This window comes from Lycium ferocissimum, chromosome 7 (genome assembly GCF_029784015.1).
Source record: "Lycium ferocissimum isolate CSIRO_LF1 chromosome 7, AGI_CSIRO_Lferr_CH_V1, whole genome shotgun sequence".
Classification (NCBI taxonomy): Eukaryota; Viridiplantae; Streptophyta; class Magnoliopsida; order Solanales; family Solanaceae; genus Lycium; species Lycium ferocissimum.
This window is the reverse complement of record NC_081348.1, coordinates 32,510,221-32,523,435: the sequence shown is the minus strand read 5'-3', so window position 1 is coordinate 32,523,435 and position 13,215 is coordinate 32,510,221. Positions and strand designations below refer to the sequence as shown.

The following is a 13,215-nucleotide window of genomic DNA, read 5'->3' as shown; positions in this document are numbered from 1 at the left end:
TTTGCCACTAAGCAACCAAAAGAAACTTCTTTTCACTTTCGTGTAGCATCTCATTTCCCTTCCAAAATCAGCTCCCAAACATTATTAATTTTGTAATACTTCGTACCCCTTTGGCAGTGTGTGTAACATGACTACTATGAATCCTTTGAATTGGAAAGCTTTTTATCTGATTTTCATTAATTTAAAATTGAGACATAGTTGAATATGGATCTTCTATCACTATCATCAGGAGTCATTAAAAATAATAATATTGTAATTACTTTTTCAAGAAAACACATAAGTACGTATAAAGAACTATTATAGAGGTATAAACCCAGAACCCTTTTCCGTTTCTCCCTCCCCCTTCTTGATGTAATAAAAAACATAGTTATTTCTTTGAACTTGATGTATTTAAATTAAATCACGCTTCTATGTTATCAGTTGTCTCTAAAGTATATATCTTGTATTCTTTTTTTAAAATCTCATTTCTTGCTATATTTCTTTCTTTCTATTTATAGTAGTTCTCATATTTTTCCGTTCAATTATTGTCATGTTTTTATAGTTGTTCTCATAATTTTTCCATTCAATTATTGTCAAAATATCTAAAACACAAAACGTACTTCAATTTTAAAACGTGATACAATCGAACATTACTTTCACGCAACATTCTCCAATTGAATTTAGGAAAGACCAAGCTGTCATTTAACAATTTATTTTCCTAAAATTAGAACTTGTTAAAAATAAAAGTAATACTTTCATTAGCAAGGAAATACTGGTCAACCTTTTTTTTTTCCTTAAAAGAATTTCAAGATTTAAACATTCTTGAAAAACGAAAAAGAGAACACAAAAAGTAGTTGGTGGACTCCTTCACGGTAACCATTTTATTCACGAAAAAAAGGAAAAATAGAGTACAACGTTAGAATACTCCCAAGATAGTGGCTACTCACCGGAAAACTTAATCTTTTCCGGTCACGGGTAATTTTCTTGAAAACCTTTTTACTCTTTTTCTTTGTTATTATGGCTTCACTTTCATAATCTTTAGACTATGTATCAGTTTGGTTGGTACTTATTTTGTCTTTTGGTTTCTGCTTATTTGCATGTCTTCTTTTCCTTGTGAAATTAAAGTTATGAAAACTGTACAACTGTGCTTAAAGCATGATTTCTTTGGTAAACATAGAATTTTTAGAGAGAGTGGGGTTGCATATACTTTCATTATTGTAATTTGTAGGTTTATCAAAAAAAAAATAAAAAAAAATCTTGTTTTATTTTGGAATTTCTTGTCATGGTTTGTTTAGTTTGGTGAGTACAGAGGAGCTTAGGAACTATGTATTGTTCCCCCATCATATGGGAAATTCAGCATTAGTCAATTTCAAGTGTTGGACTTAGTTTAAACCCCAAGTGGTTTAAGGGTTAGCCATTTGAGGTATCTTTTCTTTGTAGTTTTCAATGTGATGATTACAGGACTTGCTCAAATAGGACAAATGGTGTTCTGTTTTGGAAACAGATGCAAATACTAATAATGGTATCAAATACTCCCTCCGTTTCAAATTGTTTGTCTGGTTTTGATTTGGAACAGTGTTAAAGAAAGTAAATAAAAACTTTTTAATTTTGTGGTCTTAAATTAAAGATATGTATAATGTACCAAAATTCCCTTTAAACTTGTGGTCTTAAACATGCCATGTGGAAAAGAGACATTCTTTTCTAAACGGACTAAAAAGGAAAGTAAGACAAACAATTTGAAACGGAGGGAGTAAGAAATTCCTTCTCTTTTTTTTTAAAAAAAAAAGTTTTATATATCGTATTGGCGGAGGGAAGGGGTACTTTTTTGTAGCCATAGATCACACGTTTGGCTTCTTTTAAGAGGCAAGCATTGGGCCTTGGGTTCTTGGGCTCTTGTACTCTTCTTCCATGCTATCTTCCATAGCTTGAAGGCCCTCCATTCATTGTCTCCAAGGCCTTGGATAAAATTGAGCACTTGAGCCATCCTGTATCGTATCATCTGTCAAAGTTTTAAATAGGCTTTTGTGTATATCCTTCCTACTAGCAAATTTTGTTATCACCTTTATCATGCTTCTTTGGTACCTTTATAGGTTATAGGAATCAGTATTATCAAAAGCGAAAAGCGCAAAAAAGCTCTAAGGTCAGCTAGGGCTTTAAGCGCAAAATGCAAATAAAGCGTGGGCTTTAATGAAAAAAGGCGCAATGGTGCAAAAATAAAAATATATACATGTTTAGCCCAAGACTAATTATAATAAGCGTGAATAACAAATATATGGACAAACAAATTGTAAAAACATAACGATAAAGTGAAATAACGATTATCTAGGGTCATCTCTTCAAGAGAGGCTCATTGGCAAGGAAAAGTATGTCTTAGAGCCTTGATGATGACACTGAAGGGCACATAAAGCGAGGCGAAGCGCTCAACGTGTTTTGAGCTTCGCTTCAGGGCTTAAGCGCGCCTTTGACAAAACTGATAGGAATACAGAGTGTGGAGTCCAGAACTTTTTAGCTTTGTGTAGATTGATTCTTTTTCAGGGCAGAGACTCCGCGAAAGGAATTTTATAACTCAACAAGTCATTTAAATCCACCATCTTTAATTTGTTCAGAAGTCTGAATTATAGTGATTGTTTGATGGTACCTTAATTGGTCGGCTAAGTACAGGTACTCGTGTAGTGAGACATTGAATTTATATGATATTAGTACTTTATATAAGCTAAGTTCAGTCTGAGCATTTTCCTCCTTTCCATTCAATTGGCACGTATTATGGTGGGATAGTGGGGATGGAGGGCTCAGAAGTTGAATGTCATTATATCATGATGAATCAGTTGTATAAATTACTTGGTCTTCCCACGCACCTGTTTCCTTGCTGACCTTATGCAAGACCAATAGTGAAACGGTATGCTCTTGGTTCTTGGTCGAGTAAATGTTAGCATGTATGTGTAACACATAACTAGAAGCCTAGAAGGTGCTTGAAAGGGAAATGTCAGACCAAAATTTTGCGCCTCAACTACTTCAAACCTCTGGGCCATGGTGCTTCTTACTTATTCTTTCTTATTTATTCTTGATCTTGTAAGGGGAACAGGAGGGAAGCTTATCCAAAAGGGGTTCGAGGCTGTTAGGACATGCCCCTTATCGTGGTGCTAGTGTGAATTCCAAGGGATTCATTTTTCTGGGTAAGTTCCATTAATGGATTTTATGGAGCAAAATACCAGTCCCTTTGGTTTTTGTGTAGAGAGACGTTTATGTTTCTTTTGTTAATTTTTATGGACGCATTATTTTCGGTGGAATGGCAATGTTTATATTTTCAGCTGTTTGCTGACGGCTCATTTTATTGGGGCTTATTGAAAAACGAGACCTGGTTTGGTATAATTGGACTAATCTGAATCAAGTTCAGTAAAAAAATATGCTCATATTACGATTTAGTTAATGGTCGCCATTTCGTATGATTATCTTGATACGTAATGGAACTTTATTTCCTCTTCATCCTTTTTACTTTTTATGATGATGCAATATGGCCCTCAGAATTGTGAATAAGTATGAGAATATCTTTTTGAGAATATCCTCAGCTTCTATGAGTAGATATTTTAAGTTGTGCACCTGTCTTTTCATCTGACAGGTTTCTGGTGTCGAACAATGATGCCAGAGTCAACTGATGATTCAGACAAAGCCAATATTAATCACGTGAGTCAAGTAAAGGACGACAGCGAGTATGTGAGGCTTGTTATTAGAACTGAAAGAACAGATGAAGTTGAAACCTTACAATCACAGTCCAGAAGAGGGTCTATTGTATGGTGGATCAAGGCCATTTTGTGGTGTATTTTCACTGTGATAATAGTACTAGTTTCCATAAAATGGGGAGCACCCTTTCTTTTTAAGAAGGTACTTATAGTGTTCACGCTTTTGTCTATATACACCCTATGTCCTAATTTGGTCGGTGCTCTTTCATTTTTTTGTCCGTCCAAAAAATTGACACATTTCCATCTTTAGAAACTAGTTACTTTAACATTCCACTTGACATTGACATGACTACTTGTTCACTGAGTACAAAACAAATCATTTGGTACAAGGGTAGTTTTGGTATTTCATGCATTTTTAGCTTATGTGCAAAGGTCTCCCTTTCTTTCTTAAATTTTGTGTCCGGTCAAACAATGCCAAACAAATCGAGATGGGTTTTGCTTGACTTGTTGGCATGTGTCTATCCTCCAATGTTGATTAAAAATTGACTAGTGGCGCAAAATTCTTGGAGATTGGATCACGTCTGTCAACAAATGTTACACTGCATAATGAATATGCACTATGTAGTCCTTTGAATAGGGTCTCTGCACATTAATTTGATTAGTTTTGTGTGTTGCACCAAAAATATTGATAATGAAAATGAAGGTGGAGAAAGATAACAGTTCCCCGTTATTTATCATAGTGGATAATAGTGTGATTCAGCTCAAGATTCTCAGAGACCGGACTGCCTGTAGCTTGCCAGTGCATTACTCTTGCAATGTTTGTTATGGTTTTCTTCTTCTGTTTCTTAGTGATAGAAGATTCATAAATTAGGTTTCCTTGTTAATCATTGCATTCTTAAATTTTACAGATTTTAATTCCAATCCTACATTGGGAAGCCACTGCATTTGGCCGTCCAGTGCTTGCTCTTGTACTTGTAGCTTCTTTGGCACTATTTCCAGTATTCCTAATTCCTTCTGGACCATCAATGTGGCTCGCTGGAATGATCTTTGGATATGGTCTTGGATTTGTTATTATAATGGCTGGAACAACAGTTGGGATGATCCTTCCATATTTCGTTGGCTTGCTTTTCCGAGATAGAATTCATGTGAGCTACCTTCACATCTAATCTAGTTTATTAGTTCATTGGTCTTGCGGACTGGTAATTGTAATTTCTTGTATTGTACTATCTGCAGCAATGGTTGAAGAGATGGCCTCAGAAGGCAGCCATGATTAGATTGGTGGGAGAAGGGAGTTGGTTCCATCAATTTCGTATGGTTGCAGTATTTAGGATTTCGCCATTTCCCTACACAATCTTCAATTATGCGGTGGTAGTGACAAAGATGAGGTTCTGGCCTTATTTTTGTGGATCTATTGCAGGAATGATTCCCGAATCCTTCATTTACATCTACACGTAAATACTCCAGACTGCACCCCTCCTTTCTTTTCCATGTTTATTTGCTGATTTGCTTACTTTTTTCTTCCTTCAATTTGTCTGCAGTGGTCGCCTAATGAGGACATTTGCAGATGTTCAATATGGGAACCATCACCTGACTACAGTTGAGATTGTCTATAATGTTATATCGTTCATTATAGCAGTCGTTGCAATAGCGGGTTTCACAGTCTACGCTAAGCGGACACTGAGTCAACTTGAACGTGAAGAAGAAAACAACGGTGAAGGCTCTACCTCTAACCGTGGGAGGTTAGAAATGGAGGCTCTTCCAATGCAAAACTTCAAGCCGCCTAGTTTTTGCTCAACTTTGTAGTAAGAGGAATGTTAAACCTTGGACTTCGTTGAGACTACTGTAAATAATTCGAGCTAGAGATGGGAATGTTTTATATATCCCTTCATATTTGTAACTAGAAAATCGAAAGATGCTTATCGGGAAAAGAAAAAAAAAAAAAAAAAAAAGAGTGTTGTGTAACTAAAGCTGATGCCTGACTAATTAATCTTGGAAAATGAAAACAACATTTGATTGTTGATCATGAACATCTGAAAACAATGTTTACTCTTGAAAAATAATGTGCTGTTCATCCTTATTCTTTTCACTCTGAAAAAACAATAACTGTACAATTAAGGAGTAGTGTGAGGCTTGTTTGGATAAGAAAGCTCAACAGTTGATGAAATGTCTTCAATTTCATTGAGTCTCTTAGAAACACAGATGCTTTCTAGTGTTTCCATGACCATCCTATTTTGGGTTGATGAACCAGCTCTACCACCTGATGCCAACTCCCTCGGATCCCTTTCTGTTTGCTTATCAAATATTTCTTCCTTAAATGTGTTTCCCATCTGTGTCCAAGTCAAATATGTACATTAAACACTATCTTATTCAAGAATCATCATTGTGAATTAGAATTTTTTTATTTATGTTTTCTTTGGAGACATGGTGTATTAGAAGTATTTACCTGTGTGACAAGAGCATACAAGGGCAAAGTACTGTAACTGCAAAGAACTTGAACAATTACCCTGTCACACCACAAAATTTACATGGTTACTTTCAGCCATAAACTAATTACTACTGTTTCATGAGGAACAACAAAATCTCTGGGATTTGAGTTTACCCAATAACAAGTTTTGAGATAATGAAACCCAAATCTTCCATGATGCATGATTTGAGTCCATAAGTACACTGGAGAATTGTCAATTAACATAGTTTCATTTTAGTTAGCTCTCAAAAAGAAGAAAAATGACTTGAAATAAAGAAGTTTACTTACCAAAATCCAGAAGAAGAAAGCAATCTCAAAGGAGTTTTGGAACAAAATGAAGTGAATGAGGTGAAGTACAAGAGTTGGATTGTGAAACCAAAACAACTCATCAGAAGGTCTAACTACTGACGACCCCCCATCAATCTTTTGAGCCAATTCTGTTATTATGTGTTCCAATTTTGTTCCCACTAGTAGTAGTAGCTGCATAAATTTTTATGCATGTCAAAATATATGTTGTTAAATGAAGTGATATGAACGTTATAATTTATATAGTCGGTCCCAACATGTTTGAAATTGAGGCATAATTATTTTTCTAGGAACATAAAGTCAAATCTCTCTTATTGGCAGCTAATGAGGTGGTGTTATGTATGCATACTGACATTTGATGTTTAGATCTCATTTAGCTGTTATAAACAAAAGTATGCAAAAATTATTTTTCTGTACTTTATGTTATAAACAAAACCAAAATACTTGTTAATTTTAAAAGCTCAATTGATTTTCATATTACATTAACTGAAAATTGAAAAGACAAATAAATTACTAAGAAATCCATAACTATTTGTACCATAATGATAAAGAATTAAAATCTAAGGAACATATACATTCAAAATTAATTGAAAATCTAAATATTATAAGTTTGACGTAAGAATTCTACAATTGTAGGTTGTTTTATAAATTACAGTCTCTTAATGATGATATAACGCTTGAACTGACAAAGATTTTTGTCCAAACTTTCAGCAAAAGGGAATTCAATAGCTTTTCCTTGAAGGATGTCTAAGAGCTTAATAGTATAATTGAGGATTTTTAGATATTTGTATTTGAAGTTGATTAATTGCATGACAATAATTATAATTATCATGAATATTTTAATATTTTATTTTTATAGATAATATATTTCTTACAAAAAATTTAATGAATGTCACTACAATTATAGGTAGAATATTGTTATAGAGAAGGAAAATATAACATGAAAAATAAGCTTCAAAGAAAATCAGGCCGTTATAGTGAAATGGTGTTATAACGAATGACAATTATAGAGAGGTTTGACTGTATGTTGTTACACTCCTTAGACCTTGTTTTTTTCTCCTGCTTTTCTTCTTTTAAAAGATAATCTATCAACAAAATAAGGACATGTTAGGCTTTGTTACAGTTAAATGGAGCAAGATAAATCCATTTAAATTTCTAATAATTCGGAAATTAGGATAGGAATTCTTTGGAGTTTCTCAATATCTTGTTTATCATAAATGTCTTATGGTTAAATGAATAACTTGAAAGAAAACCTTAGTTAGCACTCAGCTTTTCAGATTTGAAAACAAAGTTAATTCGGTGGCATATTTCATTGAAGTCTAAGTTTGAAATTGAATCTGATTCAGGTTTTACTCAAAAGGGTTTTTTTTTTTTTTTTTTTTTTTTTTTTAACTATTGGCATTAAAAGGGGTTGGGAAAGAAAAGATTGGTCACTTACAAATAGAGGCAAAAATGATAGCCAAAAGAAAGAGTTCCATCCTGTATATTTGAAGCATATATTAACAGGAGTATTTCGTTGCTCAAACTGAAATATATATCTTCATAAATAGGAAGGGGGGAGGAAAAAAAAAAAAAAAGAGAGAGAGAAAGCAGCAGCAGCAAAATTAGGACTAATAACTTGTTTGGTCAAGATTTTGCGAAGCCAAAAGTGTCATATTTTTCTTTAAAAAAAATATATTATTTTAGAGAGTTGAGGTGTTTGACCAAGTTTTTTAAGAATAAAATAAGTATTTTTGAGTACCAACAAAAGGTGAACAAATTAGCTTTTCTCTCGAAGAACTTTTGGAATCTTGGCCAAAGACAAATTCTGATACGATATTGGTAAGAGCGTTTTTCAAATTGATTAATAGCCAAACACAAACTGTTACTCTCTAAAGCACATCTTTTAAAAGCACCTCTAACAAAAAGTATTTTTCAGAATAAGTAGATTTTGAAAGTTTAGCAAAACAAACAAATATAAATATAAAAGTATATGCTAGGATGGAAAAATACCCGCAATGTTGATCAACAAAAAGAGAACGACAAAAAGCCACAAGTGCCAACTGTTCAAGATCGTTTTCCAAAATTTAGCTTGATCACATATCATTAAATCTAAATTTCAAGTTATTATCCTATCTACTATTAGTATATGTATGCTCATTTACCTGATTCCGACAATCTTTTTGAAATCATGCTCTAGTGTCCCCAACATATACTTGTGAAAATCAAACGTAGGATTGTCTCGACAATGTTTCTATGTCATACATAAAAGAATGCACTATAGTTAAAGGACCGTAATTTTATTGCAAAAGCATAGAATCGACACAAAATAATGATAAGATAAAAGATGATGGAATATTACAGCTTACCCTCACAAATCCAATCCGCAGGGCAGTATAGTCTGACTTGGTTACTGAACCATAAAATTGTTTGAAAAATGCTACCTATTATACGCAAGAAAAATGTTTACTCTTGCCTTCTCCATGTTATTCTCTGCTGAATATATACTTGGTACGATGAAAAATATTTTTTGGGAAATAAGTTAGTTTTTAGTATTTGATTCTCAAAAATATTTTTCATTAAAGGAGGAAATATGACTTCGACTTTGGGTAGAAATACTCATTTTTCTTCATAACTATCTCAACTCTAATTAGCTTATTAGGTGTTTGACAAAGATTCCATATATTTTTCACTTTATTTAGAAGTTAAAAATGAGTTGTGTTTGGTTATACTTTTTTGAAATTTATTAAGACGAAATTGGAAAATAGGTTTGAAGTACTTTTTCAAATTTGAAATCCAACTCTTTGATTAAGAAATTTTATAACCAAATACTGATTTTAAAATAAAGAGAGATGTTATTCCGAAAAAATTAAATAATTTTCATGGCCAAAAGGGTCCTTAAATTAGTGTTTGGTTATAAAATTTCTCAATCCAACTTGGAGTTGGATTCCAAATTTGGAAAAGTGCTCTAAACCTGTTTTCTAACTCCATCTTCCTAAATTCCAAACAAAATGTTTATTCTTCCTTTGCAAAAAATATAACCAAACACAACTCCATCTTCAACGCTATAAATTCCAAATAAAGCGAAAAATCATTGAAATCTACGGCTAAACACCTACTAAAATAAAGTGAAAAGTTATTCCAAAAAAAAGTAAATAATTCTCGTGGCGAAATGGGTCCTTATGATAAATGATCCAATGATCAATACCTAGACATTAATATCAAATCTTAACATTGAAATATTTCATCAAAACATTATCCAATTTGCTAACAATGTTATCAATCTTTAGTGGGGGAAAAACAGAAAATCTTTAATAAATATTTTTCGTCATACCAAATATGCTAGAAATCGATCAACGTACCGTCCAACTAATGAGAGCGTGCTTCCTCCAACGTCTACCAGCTCTATCCAGGAATGATCGAAGATGGTGAACATGCACTATACACAGAGGATATCATGGTTATAATCCGTTTAGATATCATGGTTATAATCCATTTAAAAAGTATATCTAAACAAATAACGAACAATAAGTAACATAATTCTACCCTGATGTGGCGTTGATTCCCTTTGAATTGAGTGCTCCCAATGGCGCCACTCTTGTATCTATTTAAGCAAAGAAGAAGGCGTTAATTAAGTGGGGAATATTATATTAATGTTATTGTTTGTGAGAAGTAAAAAAGTCAGCTAGCACTAACGTTATAAGGTCATGATTCATGAACATATATAAGTTGATTAATGAGACTTTATAACCCAAGCTTTTGCTTGTCATGCTACATTAATTCTTTACCCTTTTTCGACTGTCAATAATATATTTTTTCTCAAAATGTTTCTTTCACAAAATTGGAGAAGAAAATTTAAAAGGGTCTTAATTTTCTTTCAAAAAAAATTGAAATCATACCTTAGCCGCTCCAAGAAACATGGTGGTGGCACAGAAGTTCACGTGTGTGACTGCCATTACAAATATGAAAATGTGCAGTTGATGCAATGCGTCCGACGATAATAGTGGAGCTTTTCCCTGCACAAAAAAGATCAATAAGATCATTTAAAACAATGTGGATCACTCATATATACACTTGAAAAGATGTTATCCACTGTGCTCTAAACCAGAAAAACATAAAATTTATATATGAACATATACTTAAACTGACGATAGCATGAGGGTTTATCTTCCTCCTAATTCTTTTAGCCAGTGTAGAAATGTTTTTTTACATCCATTTATTTTCCATTTATAACCCAACCCAAAAATCATGGAATCAAACTCCGTTTACACCAAAAGCCCAACAATTAATTTATCATTTAAAATTCATAATTGACCCCTGAGTTCGTAGTCCGAGAGAATTAGAAACTATTGTATCTTTTCTAAAACAAGATTCTTCCTTCGAAAAAGAAAATAATTAATTAAAAGAAAACATATGCTACCTTATGATGGCTACAATGGTCTGCACCGTTACCTCCAGATAAAAGGTGTCTCCCAGTCCTTATAGTGAAATGATTAGAAGTAGCAGATTCATTCAGCTTGCATGGAAGCATTATTAGTGCAAGATTTTCAGGAATACAAATTTGGCTTATTGGAATAGGCCCTACGAACACCGCCAATAGTAAGGAAAGAAATCCCAAAAGCATCAATTCTGGAAATTCAATACCAAAAATAATTAAAAATGAGAATTGTCTTTATGTGAATTTTCAATTTCTTACAGAAAAATTGTAACGAAAATGCAGAGTATGTCACACCTTCTTTTAATTTCTGCACGGCCTCGTATAGGGCATCTTGTTTCTTATCCCGGAAGAACTGTATGCAACATGATATCATAATTAACACAATAAGACAGAGAATTTAGTACTCAATGATCCAAGGTCTCTGTTACCCACAGTGAAAAAAGATAAGTTGACTACTTATATATGGTCATTTAACTATTAAAAATAGTGTAACCATCTCATTTCTTTATTTTGTAACGGAAAAATTACTTTACTATTGCTATATCACACCAAAGACTAGCTAAGGAAGGAACCTTTCCAAGATGATGAAGGCCACGTTCGGCGACAAAAGAAATGAGAACGATGATGAAGCAGACAACGGAGACCACCCATGCTGGTGTATACTCTATAGATCGAGACGCTTCTTCCGCCATTTTTTTGGAATTTATTTAATGCATGCCTTGATGAATTAAGGACATTTTGCAATTCATTCATACGTGAAGCAGTATTATAAAGGAGAAGTATGGAAAATTGTACTGGGGACATGTTTGAAAGCATAAGTGTCTGGGAAGGAAATTAAAGTACATATGTAAAATTGTAAATGGTCCATGGAGAACAAATAAAGGTGATCACCAAGCAAAGAACATTTTTTTTTTTTTTCAAGTTGGAGTACTCACAAAGAACTTCTACTAGAAACTACTAACAATATGTTTTTGCTTTGCACCAAATCTTTCAAAAAAAAATAATTCTCTAAAAAAAAGTACTTTCAAACGATTGTCGAAATGACACCTTTGTTTTGCTTAAAACAAAAGCCTAAGGTGCTACTTTTTTAATCTCATTTTATGTGAAAGTGTTCAACTAATTGAGCATAGCATCTAAGAGATTAAATGATTAAGACTTATGATGTCTAAAGTTATAGAACTTGGTATCCTTCGACAGGAACTGCTATGCAGTACTAGAAGTTATGTTCATAAGGACTGGTGGACCGTGGATATTTCAAATGAGTACTATCATTATCCTACTGCCAACTTGTAAATGCATTTGGGTAAGGAGGGTCTAAGCTGGTGATAGTATTGTTTTAGTTTCCTATTGGATGTTGTGTTAAGATTCTAATTGCTTTTTCAGAAAGTTTTTTTCTTTTTTTTTTTTTCTTTTTTTTTTTTTTTCTTTTTTTATAAGAAAGTTGAGATTCTAAATTCTAGTGGCTTGGGTTAGTAGCGCAGTTTAAATGTATATTCACTCCATGGATCTGAGTCAGTGTGAATTAGCTCACGGTATTGAACAAATTATTGCATTTGAATAAGGCCAACAAATTATTGCATTCGACTAAGGCCACAGGCAATGCACATTGTGGCCAGTGGGCTAACTAACCCTATAAGAGTCCATAATTCTTTTGCACGTTGGCTCACACTAGTCATGTTTGTGAATTATATTGCATGATAAATTTTCAAATGATGGTGATAAATAGTTTGATTCAGCTCAAGATTCTCAGGCACGAGACTCTGTAGCCTACAAGTGCATTACTCTTGCAATATTTGTTTTGTTTTCTTCTTCTGTTTCTTAGTGATAGAAGATTCATAAATTAGGTTTCCTTGTTAATCATTATATTTTTATAGCTTACAGATTCTACTTCCAATCTTACATTGGGAAGCCACTGCATTTGGTCATCCAGGACTTGCTCTCGTACTTGTAACTTCTTTAGCACTGTTTCCAGTATTCCTAATTCCTTCTGGACCATATAATGTGGCTTGCTGGAATGATATTTGGACACGGTCTTGGATTTGTTATAGTAATGGTTGGAACAACAGTTGGGATGATCATTCCTTATTTCGTTGGTTTGCTTTTCAGAGATAGAATTCATGTGAGATGCCTTCACATCTTGTCAAGTTTATTAGCATTGGTCTTGTGGGCTGGTAATTGTAATTTCCTTTATTGTACTTATCTTTGTGGTTCTATTGCAGGAATGATCCCCGAATCCTTCATTTACATCTACACATAAATACTCCAGACTGCGCCCCTCTCTTCTTTTCCATGTTTATTTGCTGTCTTGCTTACTCTGTCTTCCTGCTATTTGTCTGAAGCGGTCACCTAATGAGGACATTTGCGGATGTGCA

General features: G+C 33.4%; 2 protein-coding genes across 4 annotated transcripts; one reads left to right on the top strand and one right to left on the bottom strand.

Moving 5' to 3' along the window:
- The first annotated feature begins 790 nt into the window (after positions 1-790).
- On the top strand, positions 791-5,733 carry LOC132064449 (uncharacterized). 3 transcript variants are annotated; one of them, XM_059457431.1, is made up of 5 exons: positions 791-954; positions 3,596-3,858; positions 4,565-4,801; positions 4,890-5,107; positions 5,195-5,733. In XM_059457431.1, the coding sequence occupies exons 2-5, from the start codon at positions 3,613-3,615 to the stop codon at positions 5,457-5,459; spliced, it is 966 nt and encodes a 321-aa protein (XP_059313414.1). In that variant the 5' UTR covers positions 791-954; positions 3,596-3,612; the 3' UTR covers positions 5,460-5,733. The 3 variants fall into 3 exon arrangements, with proteins under 3 accessions (XP_059313414.1, XP_059313416.1, XP_059313415.1); XM_059457433.1 differs by lacking the exon at positions 791-954 and adding an exon at positions 1,283-1,402; XM_059457432.1 differs by lacking the exon at positions 791-954 and adding an exon at positions 3,028-3,152.
- On the bottom strand, positions 5,688-11,569 carry LOC132064448 (MLO-like protein 13). The gene is made up of 14 exons (XM_059457430.1): positions 11,416-11,569; positions 11,138-11,195; positions 10,826-11,034; positions 10,305-10,421; positions 9,952-10,009; positions 9,768-9,844; positions 8,775-8,849; positions 8,571-8,659; positions 8,419-8,468; positions 7,865-7,905; positions 6,409-6,600; positions 6,256-6,323; positions 6,100-6,160; positions 5,688-5,983 (listed from the first exon to the last, which is right to left on the bottom strand). The coding sequence occupies exons 1-14, from the start codon at positions 11,533-11,535 to the stop codon at positions 5,768-5,770; spliced, it is 1,431 nt and encodes a 476-aa protein (XP_059313413.1). The 5' UTR covers positions 11,536-11,569; the 3' UTR covers positions 5,688-5,767.
- Positions 11,570-13,215: the final 1,646 nt, after the last annotated feature.